The 25161-nt window shown below is 35.7% G+C and overlaps 1 protein-coding gene across 1 annotated transcript in view; it reads right to left on the bottom strand.

The window, feature by feature from the left end:
* PTPRO (protein tyrosine phosphatase receptor type O) overlaps positions 1–25161 on the bottom strand; it is a 230434-nt gene that overhangs the window by 59987 nt on the left and 145286 nt on the right. Inside the window, 5 exon segments of the mRNA XM_060114152.1 lie at positions 8187–8307; positions 9465–9616; positions 13200–13311; positions 14249–14442; positions 14778–14898. Coding sequence (XP_059970135.1) covers positions 8187–8307; positions 9465–9616; positions 13200–13311; positions 14249–14442; positions 14778–14898 — 700 coding nt within the window.

Genomic DNA, 25161 nt, shown 5'->3' with positions numbered 1-25161 from the left:
AGTGGGAAGCACGTAATAAATGTTAAATAAAGATTTGTTGACTGATAGGATAAGTTAATTTTTAAAAACTATAGTACCTTGGTTATTTTATTATCTTCTTTCTAATTGACTGGTGGTATATATATGTTGTACTTGGTAAATTTTTGCCAGCCATCACAGTCATATTATTACCCAAATTAATAGAATATCTGCATAAAGTGTGTTTATATATATATAAATTATGTTAAATATAAATATATATAAATAAAGGATACACACACTTTCTTTCCTTTATCATTTCCTCCGTCTCTTCAATCCATTCATTCGTTCATCTTCCTTTCCTCTCTCTGTGCTACACTGACAGAAATTTATTCACCTTCTTATGAACTCATTTTTCTTTGTTTGTTTTGGTGGTGGGTAAGGGGAATAACAAGTTAGTCACTTACCGGCAGAGGATTCAAGGAAAGGGATGGGTGGCTAGGGAGAGGAACTTTAGACTTCAGTTTGCCATGACTCACAACACTTAACTCAGTTCATACCGAAAATGAGAACTGCATATATCCAAGTAACTATTTCCCAAAATTGTACACTCAATGACTTCAACATAAGAATTAAACACATTTTCTCAACTGACAGGGAGACCAGGAATGGCAGTACCTTGTAATGGCTGGGCTTTTATATAGTCAGAAATTACATTTCATCAAAATGGATATAATTATTTGTAAGCTACTAAAATTTGATGTGTGAGTGTGCGAGAGAGAGAGAGAGAAGAAAGCAGATTCTAATATCCTCCCAATTCCTAACATCTGTGTCTATAGTCAAATTATGTTTTAAAGACTTCTCATCTATATAAAAACTTTCATGGCTGAGATTAAGGAAATCAAGCCAATTTCACAATGCTCAAATTCCCAAACAGGAACAGAAAGCCACAGGAATGGGTGTGAGGCTCCTTCCTGCTCTGTTAAATGCGTTCATAGAAAAATGAAGCTTTAGAAAAAAAAAATACACCCCAAGTCCAGGAAGACATAAGCCAGCAGATGGATTAAAAAGTACTGTTTCTAGATCCAGGCTCAACAGATTTCTCTAGGTTTCAACTTGCCCAAATGAGGACATTGCACTAAATTATCTCCAAATCTCTCCCAGAACTAAAGTTATCTGAGTCCTTATCTTGAACCTGCCTGAGCAGGTTGGTGGTCAGGATAAAGCAGACCTTTGACCATAGTGGTGTACATATTCTGTTTTTCGCCTTTCTCTGACTTTATTGGCTGTTCCTTCCATGTCTCTATTGTTAACTCCTCTTCCTCTGCTCAGTCTCTAAATGCTAGAGTTGTTCTTCTTGGCTAGACCCAGGGCTCCTCTCCTCTGTTTCTACTTAGTACTTGATGATCTTATCCAGACACCCCCAAATTTATGTTTCCAGCCTAGAATTCTCCCCTGATCTCCAGACACATATATCAACAGTCTCTTTACTTGACAACTGCACTTGGATGTCCTTTTGATTTTTTTTATGTCTGAGGAAGAATGCTTGATTCTCAGCTTTCCTCCAGTTTCCTCCTCTTCTAGTTCTTCTAGTCCTTTCAATCTCAGTAAATTGTACCACGCACCACCATAGTTGCTCAAGAGCAAAGCCTAGGAGACATTCTTAGTTTCTCTTTCTCTCATTTCCTGTTTCACCCCATCAGAAAATTCTGGGGACACAACCTCCAAAACAGCTCCCGAATTCTGCCCAGTTTTCTCCATCTCCATTATTACCATTTCGGTCAAAGTTACCATCATTTCCCACAGCACTTATTTTAATTAGAATGCTGTTTTTAAGGCTAATGACAAATAATCCCTTAATTGGTCTCCCTACCTTTATTGTTGACCCCCAAATCCTTTCTCCCTTGAGCAAATGGAAGGCTTATTTTAAATATGTCAGATTATTTATGTTAAATTCTCTAAATGGCTTCAAATGTGCAATTTCAAAATAAAATCTCAACTCCATGCCTTGCAAGTCCCATATAGTCTGACTTCTCCTGGTTCTTTCTGTCTACGTGCTCTTCCTCAACCTTTTCATGGATGATCCTTTCTTGTTATTCAGATCTCTTCTCCTTGCTTCCTCAGAGAAAGCTTTTACTCCAAAGCCATCTGCATCATACTACCCTATTTTAATGCTCTGTAAAGCAGTTATGACCATCTCTCCCTTTACTAGATCATAAGGTCCTTGTGAACAGAAAATGAACGTAACTTTTTGGGTTTATTATGATAAGAAGTCTGGCATCTGAGCAGTGTTTAGAAGTTTCTCAGCATATATTTGTTAAACAAATTAATGAATGGATATTCTATCACCATAGATCTATTTTATGAATCTCATTGTTATTTCTTTCTCATTCTTGTTTCTTTTCCTCAATCCTTCCTTCCTTCCTTCCACCCCCCACCTTTTTTTTTCTTTTTAGGTTGGAAAACTGATTGTATGATGTAAGCTTATCAAATCCTCCTAAAGTTTCTCCAGAGTTCCAAGAGAACCAAGACTAGAAGTTACAACTCGTTGCTTGTTGAAGCCGCAGTTGTATGCAGACCAACGAGCTCTTGTAAAATGACAAGTCTTAGTGCAGATTTGATTGACATTTGTGTTAACTGCCAAAGTGAGCTGTCATCACGTACCACCATAGTACCATAAAACTGCTGGCAACCTAAGATTCTTAATGGGATGACTGGCTCAAAGCCTTGCAAACAGCACCACTAATGGCACATATCTTCTCTGGATGTCTGCTGATGACATAATAATTGAAAATTTTTGGCAACTGTTTTGAGAGCTTTCTACCCTTGTACATGCCATCTTGGATTAATTTATGTTGTTCTGGATTCATTGACAGTCTGGTTTCTTTCTCCAGATGTAGATCCTGTCCTCCATGACAGCAAATAGAGCCATTCCAAAGAGATCTCTATACAGAGAAATTAAACTCAGGGTTGGTTCAACCAGTGTTGCTCCTAGGTTAAAGATGGTATTCTGATTTAAACAAGCACTGAAAATCTGTGTGCCAAGGCTGTATTTTTCTGTAAAGTAGAATTAATTTGACTTCTGTGTATACTAAATGAATGCTGTATAGAAACATAAAAATGGCAAGAATGAATGTTTTGTGAAAAAAATTGCAATTCAGTTATTACTAAAGCAAAATGTTTCACTTCTCTGAAAGCTGAAACTTGTTTTGGGTAAATATTAACTGTAATACTAATTTCAGCTTCAAGGTCTATAGTTTCAATTCCATTCAACAAATATCTATTAAGCATCTACAGCAGACAAGGTAATGTGTGTTATAGAAAATTGAAAGAGCTTATAAAACACAATAATGTCACTAGTAGAATGGAAAATAGACCTTTAGACAAATGGATAAAAAGTAGGGTTATTTCATTTTTAGGGGAAAAAAAGGGCTAAGGACAGGCACATTATATAAAATTGTCTTGCTTTCAGAGAGGAACAGGACAGAGGTAATATTCTGTCTGATATTAAGATACCAACATGGAAAACCTTATCAATTCTAAGGGTAATGATTCACTAGAAATAATTGCTGCGGGAACTTGTCTTCCCTATTTGAAAAGTTCAAAGGTACTTTTTAAAAAATTATTTATTTTTATTTTATTTCTTTTATTGGCTGTGCTGGGTCTCCATTGCTGGGCGCGGGCTTTCCCTAGTTGGGGCAAGCAGGGCTACTCTTCTTTGTGGTGCATGGGCTTCTCATTGTGGTGGTTTCTCTTGTTGCGGAGCATGGGCTCTAGGCATGCAAGCTGCGGGCTCAGCAGTTGTAGCTCTCGGGTTCTAGAGAGCAGGCTCAGTAGTTGTGGTGCACGGGCTTAGTTGCTCTGCAGCATGTGGGATCTTCCCGGACCAGGGCTCAAACCCGTGTCCCCTGCATTGGCAGGCGGATTCTTAACCACTGCACCACCAGGGAAGCTCTCAAAGGAACTTCCTAAACTGGTTTAGGCAGTCCTGTCTGTTAATGGGGAGACATGGGGACTCAAAACCTCATGATAACTTTGGGAAATCATGACGATTTTTTACTCACATTCCTATTTGTTTGAGTGTAATTGTCCCAGTTCATGACTTTAACCCATATTCCTGAGGCTTCATGGATCATCCATAATGTCACATAAAAATGACAGCAAAACACATAGTAGGCCACTGAATGCTACTTTGGTAGGACCACTTCTGAACTTGTACTTTAAGGGAGACCAACAAACCAAATAAGTTGGAGAAAGCATCTAGAAACCCGAGAAACACTTATGGTTGCTTATGCTAATAAAGCTTGGGAAAAGAAAGTCTTAGGGAACACAGGCATGATCTCCAAGTAATTCCAGTTACCTGGAAACAAGTTTTGAACTAACATTCATACAGAGAACAAAATCAGAGTTAATGGTTGGAATCAGGTGATTTTTTTGTCTTAATAAATAGATCGTGCAATGTTGGAAGCTGGTGATCTCCACATTCCTGGAATTCAAGTATAGACTGCTAGGGAAAAGCAGATTGTGTGCAGTGCATGAAAGAACTCTACTCATGATTCTCAATAGGAGTAGTACCGCCCCCTTGAGGGTGCTTGGAAATTTGCAGAAATGTTTTTAGTAGTCACAATGGAGGAAGTTAACCAGACTTCGGTGGGCAGGGCTCAGAAATACTAGATGTCCTGCAATAGTCAAGAAAGTTCCAAAGAGAAAAATTGTCCCATGTCCCACGTTCCACATGAATTTCTAACTTTGCATCAGAATAAATCCACTATAAATATAAGTACAAGTACTTTATCATGCAATTAATATTGGAAAAAAATTTAAGGTTAAGTAAAATAATTTTGAAGAAAGTTTCCATGAAGAAGAACACAAATGGAACTAAGATGTTATTTAAAAACTATTCAACACCATACACAAAAATAAACTGAAAATGGATCAAAAACCTAACTGTAAAGCCGGACACTATAAAACTCTTAGAGGAAAACATAAACAGAACACTCTTTCACATAAATCACAGCAATATCTTTTTTTGGTCCACCTCCTAGAGTAATAAAAAAATAAACAAATGAGATCTAATTAAACTTAAGAGCTTTTACACAGTAAAGGAAACCATGAACAAAATGGAAAGACAACCCACAGAATGAGGGAAAATATTGGCAAATGAAGGGACCCACAGGGATTAATCTCCAAAATATACAAACAGCTCATGCAGCTCAATATCAAAAAAAACAACAACCCAATCAAAAAATGGGCAGAAGATCTAAACAGACACTTCTCTAAAGAAGACATACAGATGGCCAAAAAGCACATGAAAAGATGCTCAACATCACTAATTATCAGAAAAACGCAAATCAAAACTACAATGAGGTATCACCTCACACCGGTCAGAATGGCCATCATCAAAAAGTCTACAAACAATAAATACTGGAGAGCGTATGGAGAAAAAGAAACCCTCCTACACTGTTGGTGGGAATGTAAACTGGTGTAGCCAATATGGAGAGCAGTATGGAGGTTCCTTAAAAAACTAAAATAGAGCTATCATGTGATCCAGCAATTCCACTCCTGGGTATATATCAGAGAAAACCATAATTCAAAAAGATACATGCACCCCAATGTTCATTGCAACACTGTTTATGATGGCCAAGACACATGGAAGCAACGTAACTGTCCATTGACAGAGGAATGGATAAAGAAGATGTGGTACATATATACAATGGAATATTAGTCAGCTGTAACGTCAAACAAAATAATGTCTTTTGCAATAACATGGACGGATCTAGAGATTATCATACTAAGAGAAGTAAGTCAGACAGAGAAAGACAAATATCATATGATATCACTTATATGTGGTATCTAATTTTAAAAAATGACATAAATGAACTTATTTACAAAACAGAAACAGACTCACAGATTTTGAAAACAAACTTATGGTTACCAGAGGGAAACATGGAGGGGGGAGGGATAAATTAGGAGCTTGGAATTAACATACACACACTACTATATATAAAATAGATAACCAGGGCTTCCCTGGTGGCGCAGTGGTTGAGAGTCCGCCTGCCGATGCAGTGGATACGGGTTCGTGCCCAGGTCCGGGAAGATCCCACATGCCATGGAGCGGCTGGGCCCGTGAGCCATGGCTGCTGAGCCTGCGTGTCTGGAGCCTGTGCTCCACAATGGGAGAGGCCACAACAGTGAGAGGCCCGCGTACCACAAAAAATAAAAAATAAATAAAAGATAACCAACAAGGACCTACTGTATAGCACAGGGAACACTACTAAATATTCTGTAATAACCTATATGGGAAAAGAATCTGAAAAAGAATGAATATATATATACGTATAACTGAATCACTTTGCTGTACACCTGAAACTAAAACAACATTGTAAATAAACTATACGCCAATAAAAATTTTTAAATGTTATTTAAAAAAACCTACTCAATAATTTACTTTTTCTGCCCATAGTGTCTATTTAGTACATCATGCATTTTCAATTACCAAATTAATTCTAAAGGATTTCAGTGCAAGAGTTTAGTTTTTACTGTGTCAAATATGAGACAAAAAAGATTTAAGAATTTGTGTCTAATGCATTGAATTATAGAGAAATGCAACCAGTGGATAAACTAAGAAAAGATTGTTTTGTTTGGTTCTGGATTTTCCAAGAGTTTTCCAAAGGTACATCACTGTCAGCGCTGCTGCTCCTGGTATTTAGGTTGCTAATAAAACACCCTGGATTGTTCTTTACTTATAGCTGCACATACGAACATGTGTAATAACAGAAACTATTTTAAACTTTTATAGACAAACACAGAATATAAATTAGCAGATATCTGAAACGGTGATGTCAGTAAGTTGAACTAAATGTTTTGAATATATTTTTATTGCCGTATACATTTATTTTTTATTGAATTATAATAGACACAACATTGTATTAGTTTCAGGTGTACAACATAATGATTCAATATTTGTATGGATCATGAAATGATTTCATGATATCTAGTTATGTATATATTTTAAATTTTCAACTATAAAAATGATGAGCTCTCTGCTGTGAAAATTACATATTGAATTGCATTTATTTGGGGGTTATCATTCTCAAACTGATACTGCCCCAAGAGGTCTACCACACAACTTTTTGCCAATCTGTCCTCTTTTGCCTGATGCTGATTATAGGATATTACTTCTGAGGTTTCTTTAAGTACCAGAAACTAAATATATACTTTAATACATGGTAGATTGTTGAATGTAGAAGATGTGTTTTGTGTCATATAGTGTCACTTCCAAGTTGTTTTTCATAATATAAATAATTATTTTGACACTACACAATAAGTTCCAGCTCATTTGCAATAATATCATAGTTTCCTCATTTTCCCTCATCCACGGCTTATTATTTTTCTCAGCATGTTATCTCTACTTTAACTAAGGTTATTTCCCTCTTTCTTTCATCACAGGCAAATTTGTCTAGTCTCTTATTACTTATCCTAACTCTAGGTTTTATTCTAGGGTCCACCTGTACTTATGCTTTATTTTTAATTATTTTAATAATTTATTTCTAATTAATAATTAATTAATTAATATGGATTTATTCATTTCTTTATTTTTATACTTCCTGTATGGAAGAACTACTGATCCTTTTACTTCTTGCAAACTCACATTTATTCATTTTCATTGTATATAGTCATCAGGTAGTCCCATTATGACTTTTAGAATAGCTAAAAGCTGTACCTGAACATATACATAGGGAATCCATGTTATTTTTTATAAATTATTTTTCTTTTATTTTGATTTTGTATTAGAGTTAGGATTTATATCAAATTATAAAAATCAACATGTGGATTATTTTATCTATGAATTTCAATTTAAGATATTAATGAGGGCATTGCATAATATTTATGTAAAAGGGGAATGCTGTCTGATAGGGTTGAGAACACGGCACTAGATAGTATCTAAGGTCCATCCATCTCTAAAATTCTAAGACTCGTTGGTTCCTCTAGTCTTACTATGAATGATGAATACTCTTGTCTCCAGCACAGTAAACACTGCACTCACAGAAATTTATAAGTTGAATGTACTCTTTTGATAGTATTGTCTCTTTTGTACTTATAAAAGACAGCAAACCATTTTCTTTTCTATTTCACTGAGTTGCGAAGACCATGTTAAACCAAGAGATACACACACTGGTTCTCCCAGTATGATTATTTTCACACACACACCTGTGTACTTTTCTTACCTAGCTTCACAAGGTGGAGCATGGAGGTATTACTTCCTCTTTCAGTGCAAGCAGTTACGGAGATATTGTAGATATCTCCTGGAGGCAGGCTGAGAATTGTGGTCATGACATTGCGTGTTACCTGCAAGATCATCAGAATGGAGGGTTTAAGCTTCTAATGGCCTTAAACTAGAATACCATTCCAAACAACCACAGGGCTATCACAAATGTTCCCTCTCTGTTCTGTGCTGCGATCTACAGTTGATTAAGCCTTACGAATATATTATTTCCTCTGAACATGATATAAATTTCTCAGCTGAGCCAAATGCAACGTAGCTCCAAATAGGCACAATACATAAAGGAACATTTTTGTGATTAATTCCTTTGTTTGGAATGGGTATTACTCAGATTTTTTCCCCTTCATATTCACAGCAAATTTTAGAAAAATCAATTGCTTGGTTTTACTAATAGGAACATTGTTCAGCCTTAGCTGAGAAGCTCAGAAGAAACCTAACCATGTCTATGGACACCTGCTTTCTTAACTAAAGACTCTATTTCCCAGTTTCTTCTATAGCTAGTGGGGACCATGTGACCCCATTCCAACCATGGGTAAGAGGAGGTACCATGGGCAACTTATAGTTTTGTTCACACCCTGTATGTGCTGGACCTTTGTGTCCTCTCTTTTCCCCTTCCTGTGGGCTAGAATATGGCTGTAAAGATGAGGAAGTTTTGCCTATGCAGATGAGGACTACACTTAGTGGCAGATGCAGCAGCAAAATAGAAAGAATCTGGACCCTTGGATGATCCCTTACAGCAGAAGTGCCCTGTTAGTGCTGGGTACCATGAGAGAGACATAGGTGTTGATATTCTTTAATCCACAGCATTAAAAAATATTATTACAGTCATTTAGTTGGTACCCTAACTAATAAAACAAAAAGCTTAATAAACCAGGAGAAAAGAAATTTGTGTTTCCAACATATCCATATATTTAGGTGTTGGGGATATATGGAGAAAATAATGAAATAACTATGGTTTTCTTGAAAATGTTTAGTATTCTGAAGAAAAAGCTCAGTCATAACTTTAAACATAGGTGAAATCAATAGATACAATGATTACTACTCACTACTAAAGATTAAAAGGTAAGCTCTGTGAAAGAAGGAATTTAATTTTTGTTCATTATCCTGTCTCCAGAACCAAAAGCAGTGTCACTTGGCATACAAATATTTCTTTGATGTCTCAATAAATGTTTGCTTCATGGTTTTCAACAGATGCCCAATACTGGGAATCAAAGATACATACACTCTTTTTAATTTTCTTCTTCCCTTCTGCAACAACCATCCAGTGGAGCATTCTAGAATGTGAGAGGTCAGTAGTGTCATCCCCGTATGTCCAACTGATGTATAACAGACTGTTGAAATATTCCACAGAAGTGATTTCTGGAGCAACTGGGGCTATGAGGGAGGAAAGAACTACTCTTTAGTATAAGAGACTATGAATAATTAAAGTACTTACCAACAGAGCATGAAATCCCAGAGTTAATTTAGAGAATTAAAATTCACACCTCATGATGGTCCTAGGGACTCTTGGATCTGTCGGTAATATAGTGAAGTTTGGTGGTATGAAGTGGGCACTTGTTTTGTGGGATGCTACCTTGTATGGCTCAGACCCAAGACAGCCAGACCTATACCTGAGGAGAGCAAGGTTTTTTATATAAATTTCACTTACAAGATTCCAAAAATGTTCACATATTTGGGTCAAATTTAGGCTTAATTTATTGTTGGATCAATAAATTAATATTATTAAGCACTGGTGAACTTATTTTCCAAACAGTACTAGAAACTCTGGGATCCTGTAAAAATAAATCTTTTTTATTGTGGCAGCAAAGAAGTTTATGAGAATAAAGAACAGTAGGATCAATGAGTAGAGGAACAGAAAAATAAATATTATGTCCATAAGATAACAAGACAATGGCATTTACAGTGTCTAGAGCAGTTATTCACGGAAGGTAGGCTCTAAATAAAAGTTGCTGAAGCAAGTATTAAGGGAAGGAAGGAAGAGATTTTTAACTTTAGAAAGCTGAATTCTCCATGACACTGAGTTTATGAATTTATTTTATAACTTTACATTTTTAAATTTAAAAAATTCTGATAGGGGAGGAGAGTTCATCACAAGCTTTATAATACATAAGCTCTGAAAGCACACTTTAATTATTTTTAAAGTAACTGATAATTCTGAAGATTTTAACAAATACACAGTTGAATTTAAGTTCCACGTGATGTTGGTTTGAAGATAGCCAAGTGTTCTATTCCAAGATACAGTCCCAAACCAACCAATGTTTGGAGGAGAATTTCTACAAATCAAAAAGACTTATTTTCTTTAACATGCACTAATACATATAACAAACATTCATAACTATCTATGCTTTCAGATACAATTATTCACTAAAGGGATATGTAATAGTAAAAAACATATTTCTGTTTCATGCTAAGTATGAGTAACATTTCTATATGATTGACAATAAAATCTTGAAATATCAACAATGTCTATAATAAGTAGCACAAACTCATATCATATTGCAGAAAATTCTAATAAAGGAAAATAACCCTGGTTTCTTTATAGCCTCATAACATATTTTTACATAATTCACTATATACAAGAACCTATATGTATATTTCTTCAAAGGATATTTTCTCAAGTTCTAATTTGAGTGAACATATTTAAAATTGCAAAGCCAGAAGTATATATCTCTCGCTCACAGGTATGAAGTCTTCACATTTTTATACTCCATGTTGTTGATTTCAAATCCAGCATATTGCTGAAAGGCCACCAGATGTCACTATTAGTTTATTAAACATTATTTGATACACTAGCATAATTACGAACTTGACTTGCAGACAAACTGCCTAACAAAGATAATAGACTTGAGGTTCTAATAAATTGCACCTTATTCAAGTATTTTATTCCTATTCCCACACAATTTGGCAATTTGGATTACAATTGGAAAACATATGAAAGTAAAGTATGAGGTCTTTATTTGCTTTAAAATTGAAATGAGGGAAGAAAACACCCCCACACACACCAAAAGCTAAAATTTCAACTAGTTTTAGATACAGGTATAAAAATAAAACTCAGCTACCATATGTATTTTAATAATGATTTAGATTACATAATTTAATTCTCACACTACCCTATGAGGTATTATTATGCCCATTTTATAGATGTGAGAATCGAGACCATCTGTGTCAATACACTTAGATAAAACTGTGGATCTCCAGTGTCAGCATGACTTAGCGGTTGGTCCCAGGAAAAAATAAGAAATTCCCAAAGATCAATTTATTGGAGACAATAGACTGCTCACCTAGGCAAGTAGCTTGCTTATTAACCATAGTTTACATATCCAGACTTGCTTTGTCAATCTAAACTCTTATCTCATGATCTTTGCCCATTCCCAGGTAGTTCCCAACTTAGAAAGGCACACCTAAACCATTTGAGTCCAGAACTCCAAATCCTATTAATATTTCATTTCTGATGTCCCCCTTGGGAGATACCAGGAACACTCTGTCCAGAAAGTGTCCTGGCTCACTACAGCAAGTTCCCTATGCTTAGCTTTGTTTCATTAGCCAGTTGTTAGGCAATATTTTGAGTTTTACCAGTGAGAAAATACAATTCCAGGATCATTAAGATAATTTGCTCAAAGTTCTACAGCTGGAAATTAGCAGGGTCAAGGCTGCTCAATCAAGTGATCAGATGGGACGTCTGGGCTTTTTCCAGACAGCTGCTGTGTCTGAGAAGGAAAGAACATTCTCAGAGCATTAATCTCAATAAAGTTAAGCGTATGAATTATTGATACAATGAAGTTTCATTATAATTAAGTATGTGATTATGAATATAGTCAAAAAGGCTAACACAGGGCTTGTCAAATAATTGGTATTTTCTCTTTTTATGGTAGTTTTTCACTTCTCTACTTTAATATTACTATTAACATCTGGAACAAAGGAAGCTCTTGACATTGGCCAGTAAACAAAAGTGATGAACTATGTAAGTTGATTGTGTAAGAATTCACATGATTAATTTCTTTCTATTGTTTTTTTAATTGATAAATCTCAACAGGGTAAAACTAGAAGTCCAGTGAGTAAATTATTTTGACAAAATTATTCTTCACCTAAACAATATCTTTCTCTTTTCTTTTCTCAGTATAACTTTAATTATGGCTTTGCAGTCCCATCAAAAGTTCTTGAAAAAATCTTAGTTCAGACAATGAGGGTTACTGTTTCTCGGATGAATTTCCTCTTCTTGTTGCTACCTCTGCCCACCTTTGCTATCTCTGCCATATGATGGTGATCTACATAATTTTAGGCTCTGAGGATCCAACACTAACAGTTTTTTGAGTACTTAAACTTTGTGCCATGTATTTTGCCAAGTAGCTTTTTTAATTGGGAAGTAACAATAGATAATAATAGCAGGTTATAGATACTATTATTATCCCTATTTTTCACCTGAAAAAAACTGAGGCTTAGAAGAATTAACTTGCTGGAGTTTACAGGTGGAAGGTGGCAAACCTGTGACTCACACACCCAAGTTTATGTGTCTCCAGGTCTGTTTTAATTCCTGCAATGGACAGTACTGCAGTCAGCCTGTGACTTTGAAAATGGCTTAATTAATAAGGAAATGGAGGCACTCTACCAAATACAATTATCAAAATGGATAAAATCAATTGAGTGTGGTGTAAAGCTGAAAGCTCTGCCTGCTACATCTCTATTCTAATCAATTCTGAACTGGGGTGCATAAATCAAGGGCAGTGACTCAGGATAAAAAGAAATTAAGGACAGTAACTCAGGATACAAATTATATTTTAATTTTTAAAGGCTATTATTTAAACAAATAATAAATTTTCAGAATCAAGTATATCATCTTTTGTGAAATTGATACTCAGTCGGTCCTGGGTGAATGACTAGCAATTTCTGGAGATGGGTCCCCTCAGAACTTCCTCAAAATAGTGATCTCTTCTCATGGGACCGTTTCCCATGCACTCACCTGTTATGAAACTTATGGTGGAACTGTCACAGCAGCTCAGTTCCGGGTCTCCCCATGTCACCATGGTAACTCGAAAGTTGTAGTACCATGCTGGCAACAGATGAGCTATCCTCTGAAAAAAGCAAGAAGACAAAAGACTAAGAGGGAAAATCATATTTTTGGAATACAGTTATGTACTTCTCTTAGCCTATGAAAAAAGTAATTTTTAATTTCCTTTTGCCTTTTTGTATTTTCCATTAAAAGTATTCTTTTTGGAATGAGATGACATGTAAATAAAATGATGTACCACAATATAATATATTTTAAAAAGTGATCAAAAGATATAGAGTCAAATACGTTCAGTATTGGTTTCCTTTTGCAGTTTCCTAAGTTATATTACACAAGTGAATTAGTATTTATTTGTAAGTCACTGTATATACATGTCCTCTGATTTCTAAGGCAAATAACCTTTCACAACTTTATATTCTCCCAGCATGGACCATAAACATGCATCCATATTGGGTGGCAATCACCAGAGTTGTCAACTGGGTAGAGGACAATTGTGTAATTTGTATGTGACCTGTAGCTAACCTGCACTTTTAAAATTATTCTAGTCTCAGAAAGAGCAATCTTTCCTTGCTCTCTTGAAGAACATCCTCTAAGGGCCTGACATTATTGGTATTTAACTGATTTTTCAATGTCAAGAAGAGCCATCATTAGAGTTAAGCAGTGCCAATTAATTATTGAATGACTAGAGGAAATCTCCTGTGTTTTCTTCCTTAGGAGCAGAGAGAAACAATAAACACTTGGTAGGTCTACTAAAATGTGAATTAGCAATACACTCAATAAGAGTGAAAGCTAGTTTCACACAATTCTCTCTCTTTTTCAAAAAACAACAAAAAAATTAAAAGCAAAAACAACCCCAAACCTTGAAAGTAGCAAGCTACCTGTGTGTATTTACAAAATGGTCTAATTTACATAACACATAATAATTTTTTCAGACACATTTGGCACATGAAAGCATGTCTGTTGACACAGGAAAATGTGACAGCTGGTTAAGGAAAGGTTACCACTGATGCAGTCAAGGAGACAGTCGCTGCTATTTCATAGTAAGTTGTCCATTCTGATGTCATTGTTGTAGGGTTGAAATAAAACATTTCAACCACATATTTTCTGAACACTCCTAAATAAGGTCTGGTCCAGCTCAAAACCACTGCTGTAGGACCCAAGGGATAGAGCATTAAATCCTTTATTCCAGTTGGAACTAAGAAGAGAGGGGAGTGAAAAAAGAAAGTCAAGAAGGAATGTTTAATATCTTAGCAATAGCTTCACACTGTTACCTAATAACTAGGTTTTTCACTCTTCTGATACAATCATTAAAAACTAAAAATATTTGCCTGAGATTTTCTTTTTCCCAAGTAATGGATGCTAAGGATGGCTTCCAGGTATACAACTGTAATCACTAATTACTCTGAAGGGTGAATATTGGGTGAACAAGTATGGACCTCCCATAAATGATGATAATGACTTGAGCTTAGAAATTACACCCCTCCAAATAGTACTCTGATAAAGGTATTATTCTTGTGGCTGGTAACTTACCAATAGCAAATGTCACAGGATCTGAAGGTGGTCCAATCAAAGGGCCTTTTCTTAGGTACATCACAACCTGGTACTGGGCACCAGGAACCAGATTTTCAATAATAGATTTGCTTGAGTTCACCTTCAAACCAAACACCCAACAAGATTTACTTAGAGCTGGGCTTTCAGAATGTGACACAGAGGCTAACATTGTTTTCAGGGACACTTTGTGAAATCACAAACACCTCTGAAATCCAGAAGCCTTTACTTATGCTGAGGAAGGTTAAATTTCAAAATTAGGATGATATATAGTTTATATGAGCACTGGAGGAAACACAGAACATTCAAATTCTAAGGCTAGATTTAATAAGCCCCGTGAACTTCTTTATAACCATCAATGTCAATTGTAACTATGTACACTAGAAACACACCAGCCTCTAACCATAATCAAATCAGGAATAACATAAGGATAGTCTGACATCCTAAATTGTAGTGTCAGCTGATTACATGCAAAGGTCAGTGCAGGAATGTCTTTAGTCTCTCATCACTTAGAAGCATATAATATTTAATTATAGTGATGGAAATGACCTCAGAGATTATCTAGGCCAAATCTCTCATTTAACAGATCAAGAAAGTAAATCTAGAGAATAGCCAAGATCACATATCTAGATCAGTGTTGGGACTGGAAGCCTAGCATTGTGACCTCTACTCCATGATACAGGCCAAGCAGCAAGATACAGCAGTAAGCACTTTGCAAGGCTACTGTGACAACCTGCCAAGAATGAGTCAGGAAGAAACAGATAATCTGAACAGACTGATTACTAGTAGTGAAATTGAATTTGTAATTAAAAAAAAATAAACTCCTAGCAAACAAAAGCCCAGGACTGGATGATTTCACAGGGGAATTCTACCAAACATATAAAGAAAAGCTAATTCCGGGAGTCAAGATGGCATACTAGAGGATGTGGAATTCATGTATCCTCACAACTAGGGCACTTACCAGGCACTGGTGGGGGACCATGGGCAGCTAAGGGGACAGGAGGAATGCCCAGCAACCGGCTTGACGGATCTTGGTTCCCAGGCCAGAGGTCGGGCCCAAGTTCCTGTGGTGGGAGCTCTGAGTCCAGACTGCTGGACCAAAAGGAGAACCTCAGAGCCCAGGGAATATCAATCAGAGTGAGGCCTCCTGGAGGTCCTCATCTCAGCACCAAGACCCAGCTCTATCGAAATGCCTGCAAACTCCGGTGCTGGGCGTCTCAAGCCAAACAACCAGTAAGACAGGAATACAGCACCACACATTAAAAAAAAAAAAAAAAAAAGATGAAATAGGTAGCTACCTGAAAAAGAATTCAAAGTAATGATAGTAAAGATGATCCAAAATCTCAGAAACAGAATGGAGAAAATACAAGAAACATTTAAAAGGGATATAGAAGAACTAAAGAGCAAATAAACAGTGATGAATGACAAAATTACTGATATTAAAAATACTCTAGAAGGAATCAATAACAAAATAACTGAGGCAGAAGAACGGATAAGTGAGCTGGAAGAAAAAATGGTGGAAATAACTGCCAGGGAGCAGAATAAAGAAAAAAGAATGAAAGGAATTGAGGACAGTCCGAGAGACCTCTGGGACAACATTAAACACACTAACATTTGAATTATAAGGGTCCCAGAAGAAGAAGAGAAAAAGAAACGGTGTTAGAAAATATTTGAATAGATTATAGTGGAAAACTTCCCTAATATGGGAAAGGAAATAGTCAATCAAGTCCAGGAAGCACAGAGAGTACCATACAGGATAAACCCAAAGAGAAACGCTGAGACACATATGAATCAAACTATCAAAAATTAAAAACAAAGAAAAAATATTGAAAGCAGCAAGGGAAAAGCAACAAATAACATACAAGGGAACCGCATAAGGTTAACAACTGATTTTTCAGCAGAAACTCTGCAAGCCAGAAGGGAGTCACAGGACATATTTAAAGTGATGAAAGAGAAAAACCTACAACTAAGATTACTCTACCCAGCGAGGATCTTATTAAGATTCGACAGAGAAATTAAAAATCTTTACAAATATGCAAAAGTTAAGAAAATTCAGCACCACCAAACCAGCTTTACAACAAATGTTAAAGGAACTTCTCTAGGCAGGAAACACAAGAGAAGAAAAAGACCTACAATAACAAACAAAACAATTAAGAAAATAGTAATAGGAACATACATATCGATAATTACCTTAAATGTAAATGGAATAAAAGCTCCAACCAAAAGACATAGACTGGATGAATGGACACAAAAACAAGACCCGTACATACGCTGTCTACAAGACACCCTCTTCAGACCTAGGGACACATACAGACTGAAAGTAAGGGGATGGGAAAAGATATTCTGTGCAAATGGGAATCAAAAGAAAACTGGAGTGGCAATTCTCATATCAGACAAAATAGACTTTAAAATAAAGGTTATTACAAGAAACAAAGAAGGACACCAAATAATGATCATGGGATAAATCCAAGAAGAAGCTATAACAATTATAAATATTTATGCACCCAACACAGGAGCACCTCAATACATAAGGCAAATGTTAACAGCCATAATAGGGGCAATCGACAGTAAGACAATCATAGTAGGGGACTTTAGCACCCCACTTTCACCAATGGACAGATCATCCAAAATGAAAGTAAATAAGGAAACACAACCTTTAAATGACACATTAAACAAGGAGGACTTAATTGATATTTATAAGACATTCCATCCAGAAACAACAGAATACACTTTCTTGTCAAGTGCTCATGGAACATTCTCCAAGATAGGCCATATCTTGGGCCACAAATCAAGCTTTGGTAAATTTAAGAAAATTGAAATCGTATCAAGTATCTTTTCTGACCACAACACTATGGTTGTGTTACAGGAAACAAACTGTAAAAAATACAATCATGGAGGCTAAACAATACACTACTAAATAACCAAGAGATCACTGAAGAAATAAAAAAAAATACCTAGAAACAGATGACAATGAAAACACAATGACCCAAAACCTATGGGAAGCAGCAAAAGCAGTTCTAAGAGGGAAGTTTATAGCAATACAATCCTACCTCAAGAAACAAGAAACATCTCAAATAAACAACCTAAACTTACACCTAAAGCAATTAGAGAAATAAGAACAAAAAACCCCCAAAGTTAGCAGAAGGAAAGAAATCATAAAGATCAGATCAGAAATAAATGTAAAGGAAATGAAAGAAACAATAGCAAAGATCAATAAAACTGAAAGCTGGTTCTTTGAGAGGATAAGCAAAACTGACAAACCATTAGCCAGACTCATCAAGAAAAAAGGGAGGAGACTCAAATCAACAGAATTAGAAATGCAAAAGGAGAATTAACAACTGACACTGCAGAATTACAAAGGATCATGAGAGATTACTACAAGTTACTATATGCCAATAAAATAGACAACCTGGAAGAAATGGACAAATTCATAGAAAAGCACAACCTTCCAAGACTGAACCAGGAAGAAATAGAAAATATAAACAGAAAAATCACAAGCAATGAAATTGAAACTGTGATTAAAAATCTTCCAACAAACAAAATCCCAGGACCAGATGGCTTCACAGGCGATTCTATCAAACATTTAGAGAAGAGCTAACACCTATCCTTCTCAAACTCTTCCAAAATATAGCAGAGGGAGGAACACTCCCAAACTCATTCTACGAGGCCACCATCACCCTGATACCAAAACCAGACAAAGATGTCACAAAAAAAGAAAACTACAGGCCAATATCTCTGATGAACATAGATGCAAAAAGTCTTCAACAAAATACTAGTAAACAGAATCCAACAGCCCATAAACCATGGGCTGTTTACAGCCCATAAACAGATCATACACCATGTTCAACTGGAGTTTATCCCATGAATACAAGGATTCTTCATTATATGCAAATCAATCAATGTGATACACCATATTAACAAATTGAAGGAGAAAAACCATATGATCATCTCAATAGATGTAGAAGAAGCTTTTGTCAAATTTCAACACCCATTTATGATAAAAACTCTCCAGAAAGTAGGCATAGAGGGAACCTACCTCAACATAATAAAGACCATATATGACAAACCCACAGCCAACGTCATTCTCAATGGTGAAAAACTGAAACCATTTCCACTAAGATCAGGAACAAGATAAGGTTGCCCACTCTCACCACTATATTCCAAGATAGTTTAGGAAGTTTTAGCCACAGCAATCAGAGAAGAAAAAGAAATAAAGGAATCCAAACTGGAAAAGTAGAAATAAAACTGTCACTGTTTGCAGATGACATGATACAATACATAGAGAATCCTAATTATGTTACCAGAAAACTACTAGAGCTAATCAATGAATTTGGCAGAGTAGCAGGATACAAAATTAATGCACAGAAATCTCTTGCATTCCTATACACTAATGACGAAAAATCTGAAAGAGAAATTAAGGAAGCATTCCCATTTACCATTACAATGAAAAGAATAAAATACTTAGGAATAAACCTACCTAAGGAGACAAAAGAGCTGTATGCAGAAAACTATAAGACACTGATGAAAGAAAATAAAGATGATAGAAACAAATGGAGAGATATACTATGTTCTTGGATTAGAAGAATCAACATTGTGAAAATAACTGTACTATGTAAAACAATCTACAGATTCAATGCAATCCCTATCAAACTACCAATGGCATTTTTCACAGAACTGGAACAAAAAATTGCACAATTTGTATGGAAACACAAAAGACCCCGAATAGCCAAAACAATCTTGAGAAACAAAAATGGAGCTGAAGGAATCAGGCTCCCTGACTTCAGACTATACTACAAAGCTACAATAATCAAGACAGTATGGTACTGACACAAAAACAGAAATATAGATCAATGGAACAGGATAGAAAGCCCAGAGATAAACCCACACATATATGGTCACCTTGTCTTTGATAAAGGAGGCAAGAGTATACAATGGAGAAAAGACAGCCTCTTCAATAATTGGTACTGGGAAAACTGGAATAAAAGAAGGAAATTAAACACTCCCTAATACCATACACAAAAATAAACTCAAAATGGATTAAAGACCTAAATGTAAGGCCAGACACTATAAAACTCTTAAAGGAAAACATAGGCAGAACACTCTATGACATAAATCACAGCATGATCCTTTTTGACCCACCTCCTAGAGAAATGGAAATAAAAACAAAAATAAACAAATGGGACCTAATGAAACTTAAAAGCTTTTGCAGAGCAAAGGAAACCATAAAAAAGACGAAAAGACAACCCTCAGAATGGGAGAAAATATTTCCAAACAAAGCAACTGACAAAGGATTAATCTCCAAAATTTATAAGCAGCTCATGCTGCTCAATATCACAAAAACAAACAACCCAAACCAAAAATGGGCAGGAGACCTAAATAGACATTTCTCCAAAGAAGATATACAGATTGCCAACAAACACATGAAAGGATGCTCAACATCACTAATCATTAGAGAAATGCAAATCAAAACTACAATGAGGTATCACCTCACACTGGTCATAATGACCATCATCAAAAAATATACAAACAATAAATGCTGGAGAGGGCGTGGAGAAAAAGGAACCCTCTTGTACTGTTGGTGGGAATGTTAATTGGTACAGCCACTATAGGGAACAGTATGTAGCTTCCTTAAAAAATGAAAAATAGAGCTACCATATGATCCAGCAATCCCACTACTGGGCATATACCCTGAGAAAACCATAATTTAAAAAGAGTCATGTATCACAATGTTCATTGCAGCTGTATTTACAATAGCCAGGACATGGGAGCAACCTAAGGTGTCCATCAATAGATGAATGGCTAAAGAAGATGTGGCACATATATACAATGGAATATTACTCAGCCATAAAAAGAAACAAAATTGAGTTATTTGTAGTGAGGTGGATGGACCTAGAGTCTGTCATACAGAGTGAAGTCAGAAAGAGAAAGACAAATACCGTATGCTAACACATATATATGGAATTTATGAAAAAAACATGTCATGAAGAACCTAGGGTTAAGACAGGAATAAAGACACAGACTTACTAGAGAATGGACTTGAGGATATGGGGAGGGGGAAGGGTAAGCTGTGACAAAGTGAGAGAGTGGCATGGACATATATATACTACCAAACGTAAAATAGATAGCTAGTGGGAAGCAGATGCATAGCACAGGGAGATCAGCTCGGTGCTTTGTGACCACCTAGAGGGGTGGGATAGGGAGGGTGGGAGGGAGGGAGGTGCAAGAGGGAAGAGATATGGGAACATATGTATATGTATAACTGATTCATTTTGTTATAAAGCAGAAACTAACACACCATTGTAAAGCAATTATACTCCAATAAAGATGTAAAAAAAAAAAAAAGAAAGAAAAGAAATGTGCTGCTTTGCCCTTTAGTCCCTCTGATATTTTAGATAGTTTTGCTTAGTGGAACCAACACAGGTTCGCTATTAGACTGCCTGAGATCAAATCCTGACTCCACACCTTGTAAGCATGGGAATTTATTTTTAATTTTTAATTTCTTTATAATTCTTACCTTGACTTCCTCATTGATAAACTATAGATAATATACCTAGTAGAGTGTTAGGATCCTTAAACTAGAGTATCAATAAAGTTAACTCTTATTACTCATTAACTTTTTGGCATCTAGAGTACCTAAAATTGTAAAATTGCTACAGAAAGGAGCATGAATCAATGAAGAAGAATATTGTTGACAACTTACCTATGCTGTAAGTTTTTTGCGTCTCATCATGATTTTAAGAATAAACATAGTTTTGGTTATATGATATAAATGTTAAACTTTTCCAATACTAAACAATAATTCTACACAGTAGAAATTGTATAATTTGAACTGGTACAACTTGTTCTACATGTAAGTAAGGAAACAGCACACCAAAATTTCTCTTCCAATAACTTGATCAAAATAAGATTAAACTGAGTTAATAAATGAGCATTTCCACCTTTTTTTTTCCTATTTACACTCATGTCAGTATTTCTTGCCCATGTTTTAGAATTTTGATTCTCCTGGAAGCCATCTAAACAAAGTCTGACATCTAATCTAATAGAGCACTTCCTGAAGAGACAAACTACGCATAAGAACACAGATGTTTTGCAGAGCCAGTAGTACTGTTTTATTTCTTTAGCATGTATTTTTGAGTAATAAAACTAATAATGATCATTGTAAAAATTGCTTACACCAGAGAAGAGCAAATGAAGTCAATTTTGGAAGTCTTTCTGCCCTCCTCTCACCATTTCCCACTTTTTGGCAGGCAATCTTCTAGGCCCTCCTTGATACATATATACATAAATAATATGATATTGAACCAAAAAGTATTATATTATTGACATTGCCTCAAACTTTTCTTTTAAACTTCACAAGCATTGTAGACATGTGAACATACCTGCAAATCGAACTTTGCTCATTAATCACTCATTTAGAATATTTAGAATAACACAGAGTGTAGATTGTTTCAGGGTGAGGTTAAAGTTTCTTTGGTTTGATAATATTTTAGGCAGTTGTTGATTTTAATTATTCAAATGACTTCCTGGAATTATAACGACTTAAATATACTCTCATAATAAATTCATCTTAGGATAATTACACTGCCTTTAAAAAAATAAGAATCAACAATGTGTATATATATTACACTACTAAAAAAATGAGAAGGCAAATGATATTGCACATGACCTCGGTGACAAATTATAAACTAATTTTCCCCTAACTTTTGAATATTTGCTGAGCCACCTATATCACTTCTATTCTTTCATACCTTTTTGTTTATCCTGGACTTATTTAGGGGTGGACTGGAGGTGGGCAGGGGAGAGGCTTCTGTATGCTACTTACTAAATAACATGTGCTTTATTCTCTAGAAGATTACTCCACACTCCTCCCCTAATTTTCACCCCATCTTTGCAATCCAATATTTTCTCTCTCTCATTTCTGACTGGCTTAGTCTCCATTCCAGAGAATTCGGTTCAGCCTAATATACCTCCAGCTAGGCACCAGTCCTATCCCTCCTCAGTTAAATAAATAGAAGGAAAGTTGTACCACATAACATAGGAAATATTTGATAGACTGTGAAATAATGAGGTTAAACTAGATGATGGTGAGAGTTCCTTTCAGGCTGAAATGGTCTTATTTCTATATTAGGTGATCCTCTTTCCATTAGCCCTTTCTGTACATTTATTACAGTTATTCTGCTTTCTACAGAGAACCTCTAGAACCTCTTTATCTTCTTGCCTTGATACAAAAAGTATTCAGTTAGGTCTGCATAATAATAAAAGTTAACAATCTTGTGCACATTACTATGTTCCAGACATTGCATTAAGCATCAAGTCCTTTTATCTTTGTTACAACTCTATGAGGTTGGATATGCTTCTCCTTACATTACAGATTAAGACACTAAGATTTATAAAGAAAGGGACTCAGAACTGGAAGCTGTTAAAATCAGGTCTGAAACCCAAATCTGTTTAATTCTAGTGTCTATGCTTTTATTCAGTACTCTTGACTCTATCAAGAGGAGCGGTAAGGGTGACCTTCCCCTAGTGTATCACCTGCAATCCGCCAGAAACAACACTTGCCTGGAAGTCAGATCAATTGAGCTGGGGTCTCAGCTCTGATACTCATCAGTTGTGTGACTTTGGGCAGGTCTTTTAAATATTCGGCCTCTTAGCTCTATCATTTCCTCTTTTGTAAAGCTAATAGATCGATTGGTCTTTCTTTCTGATTTAGTCACTTAGTTATACATTCCTATAAATTGTCACCAAACTTTTATGGACCAAGCAGATCACATATAAAAATAAACGTGCATCCATATATTACATGATGCTTCTTAATTCTGAAATTCACGACTGTGTGTGAGTCTTTGGAGAAAATGCCAGAAGCACACTTACTTCAAAGAATTGACTGGGTCCTTCATGTAAAACTGATTGAGCACTGGCTTTATGTTTAACATATCAACATAGGTTTATTAATGAATAGCACTGCAATGGTTGTTAGAAGGGTTACATCATAAAACTCCCTTTTCCATGAACACTTGTTTATAAACTCACACACAAAACAAAAAACCAGACAGGAAGAACATATACATAATGAGGACAAATTCAAATTAAGGGGTACCAATGTACCTACATTCAAGGCCAGACTCTAAGCTTCATGAAGTCAAGGTTCAAATCAAATTTGTTCTTATTTCTAGCATCTCACACAGGACCCGCTATAGAACACAGAAATCAATCAAGCTGTGGGGCAGAGCAGGGGCAATAGCGGCGAATCTCATGAATGATCTAGGTAATCGGTACAGCAATGATCCTATGGTACAGGTGATGAGATGATGGTAGAGAAGAAGTAAGGAGAATGAAAGTATAAGAGAGTGAAACATTGTGATTAATTATTCATCTGTGTTTGGCTTTGGAATCACTCATTTTTGAGCTGCGTTTTGAATTTTCTGTTTAACATAGCACCGTACCATTGACTATAGAACTAAAGAAATGTTATTATTTTTTTCTTTCTGGATAATGCTTGCTTCAAGAAATAACCTAAGTCAGACCAATCCTGGAGAGAATGTCTTCTGGATTCCTTTGATTAATGGGTACGTGAATCTAGGCCAATTTTTCAGATTTTTGCACTGATGTTTCCTTCTTTGAAAATGTGTGTTTGTGTGTGTGTGTGTGTAATGATAATGATGTAATAATAACACAGTCTTCTTGCAGTAATTGAGATAACACCTAGCACAGTGGTCTAGTTCCCACCCTCCACTTCACATACTGGCCTCCTTGCCTATAATCCCTAACAGTTTCATGTCTACATTTCAAGAAGCCATTGTCAAAGTGCACTTAGACCAGCCTTTTCTGGTTCATTTATAATTTACAATGTCTATTTATACTTTTAGCCTTTGGTTTCTATGTTAAGATATGTAACTTACACATTAGGTGGGACAAGAAGAACCACACCTGAGAGCAGTCAAGTTCTAGGTCACGTCCTGCAGACACGACACATTTTCTATAAATGCAGAGTCAGTCATACTTCATACCCTCAGGGAAGGAAGCTAATAAGCTTCTCAGTGAGCTGTGATTACTAGTTAAACTGTTTAGCATATTTACTCATTAATTCAAGCTGAGAGATAGCCTCATCTTCAAGTTGGGCTTATCTCAGCACTCTAAGGCTTCCAACAGCTCCAAAGGCTGTGATTCCTGAATTCATCTTATTAATTAAAAATTTTTCACTCTTTGAATTACACTAAATGCCTAATTTTCATGGGATAAATGGAAACACTCTAAATAGCTTTCACACAGCAAACATCTTTTTTGACTGTGTATTATATTTCCAGTGTACTCCACACATATTGAAAATTTAATTTTTTTCCTTTAGGCAAGAAAATACTGTGTTTGT

The sequence above is a fragment of the Mesoplodon densirostris genome, chromosome 11, assembly GCF_025265405.1.
Source record: "Mesoplodon densirostris isolate mMesDen1 chromosome 11, mMesDen1 primary haplotype, whole genome shotgun sequence".
NCBI lineage: Eukaryota > Metazoa > Chordata > Mammalia > Artiodactyla > Ziphiidae > Mesoplodon > Mesoplodon densirostris.
Note: the sequence above shows the minus strand (reverse complement) of the source record. Positions and strands in the feature narration are given on the sequence as shown.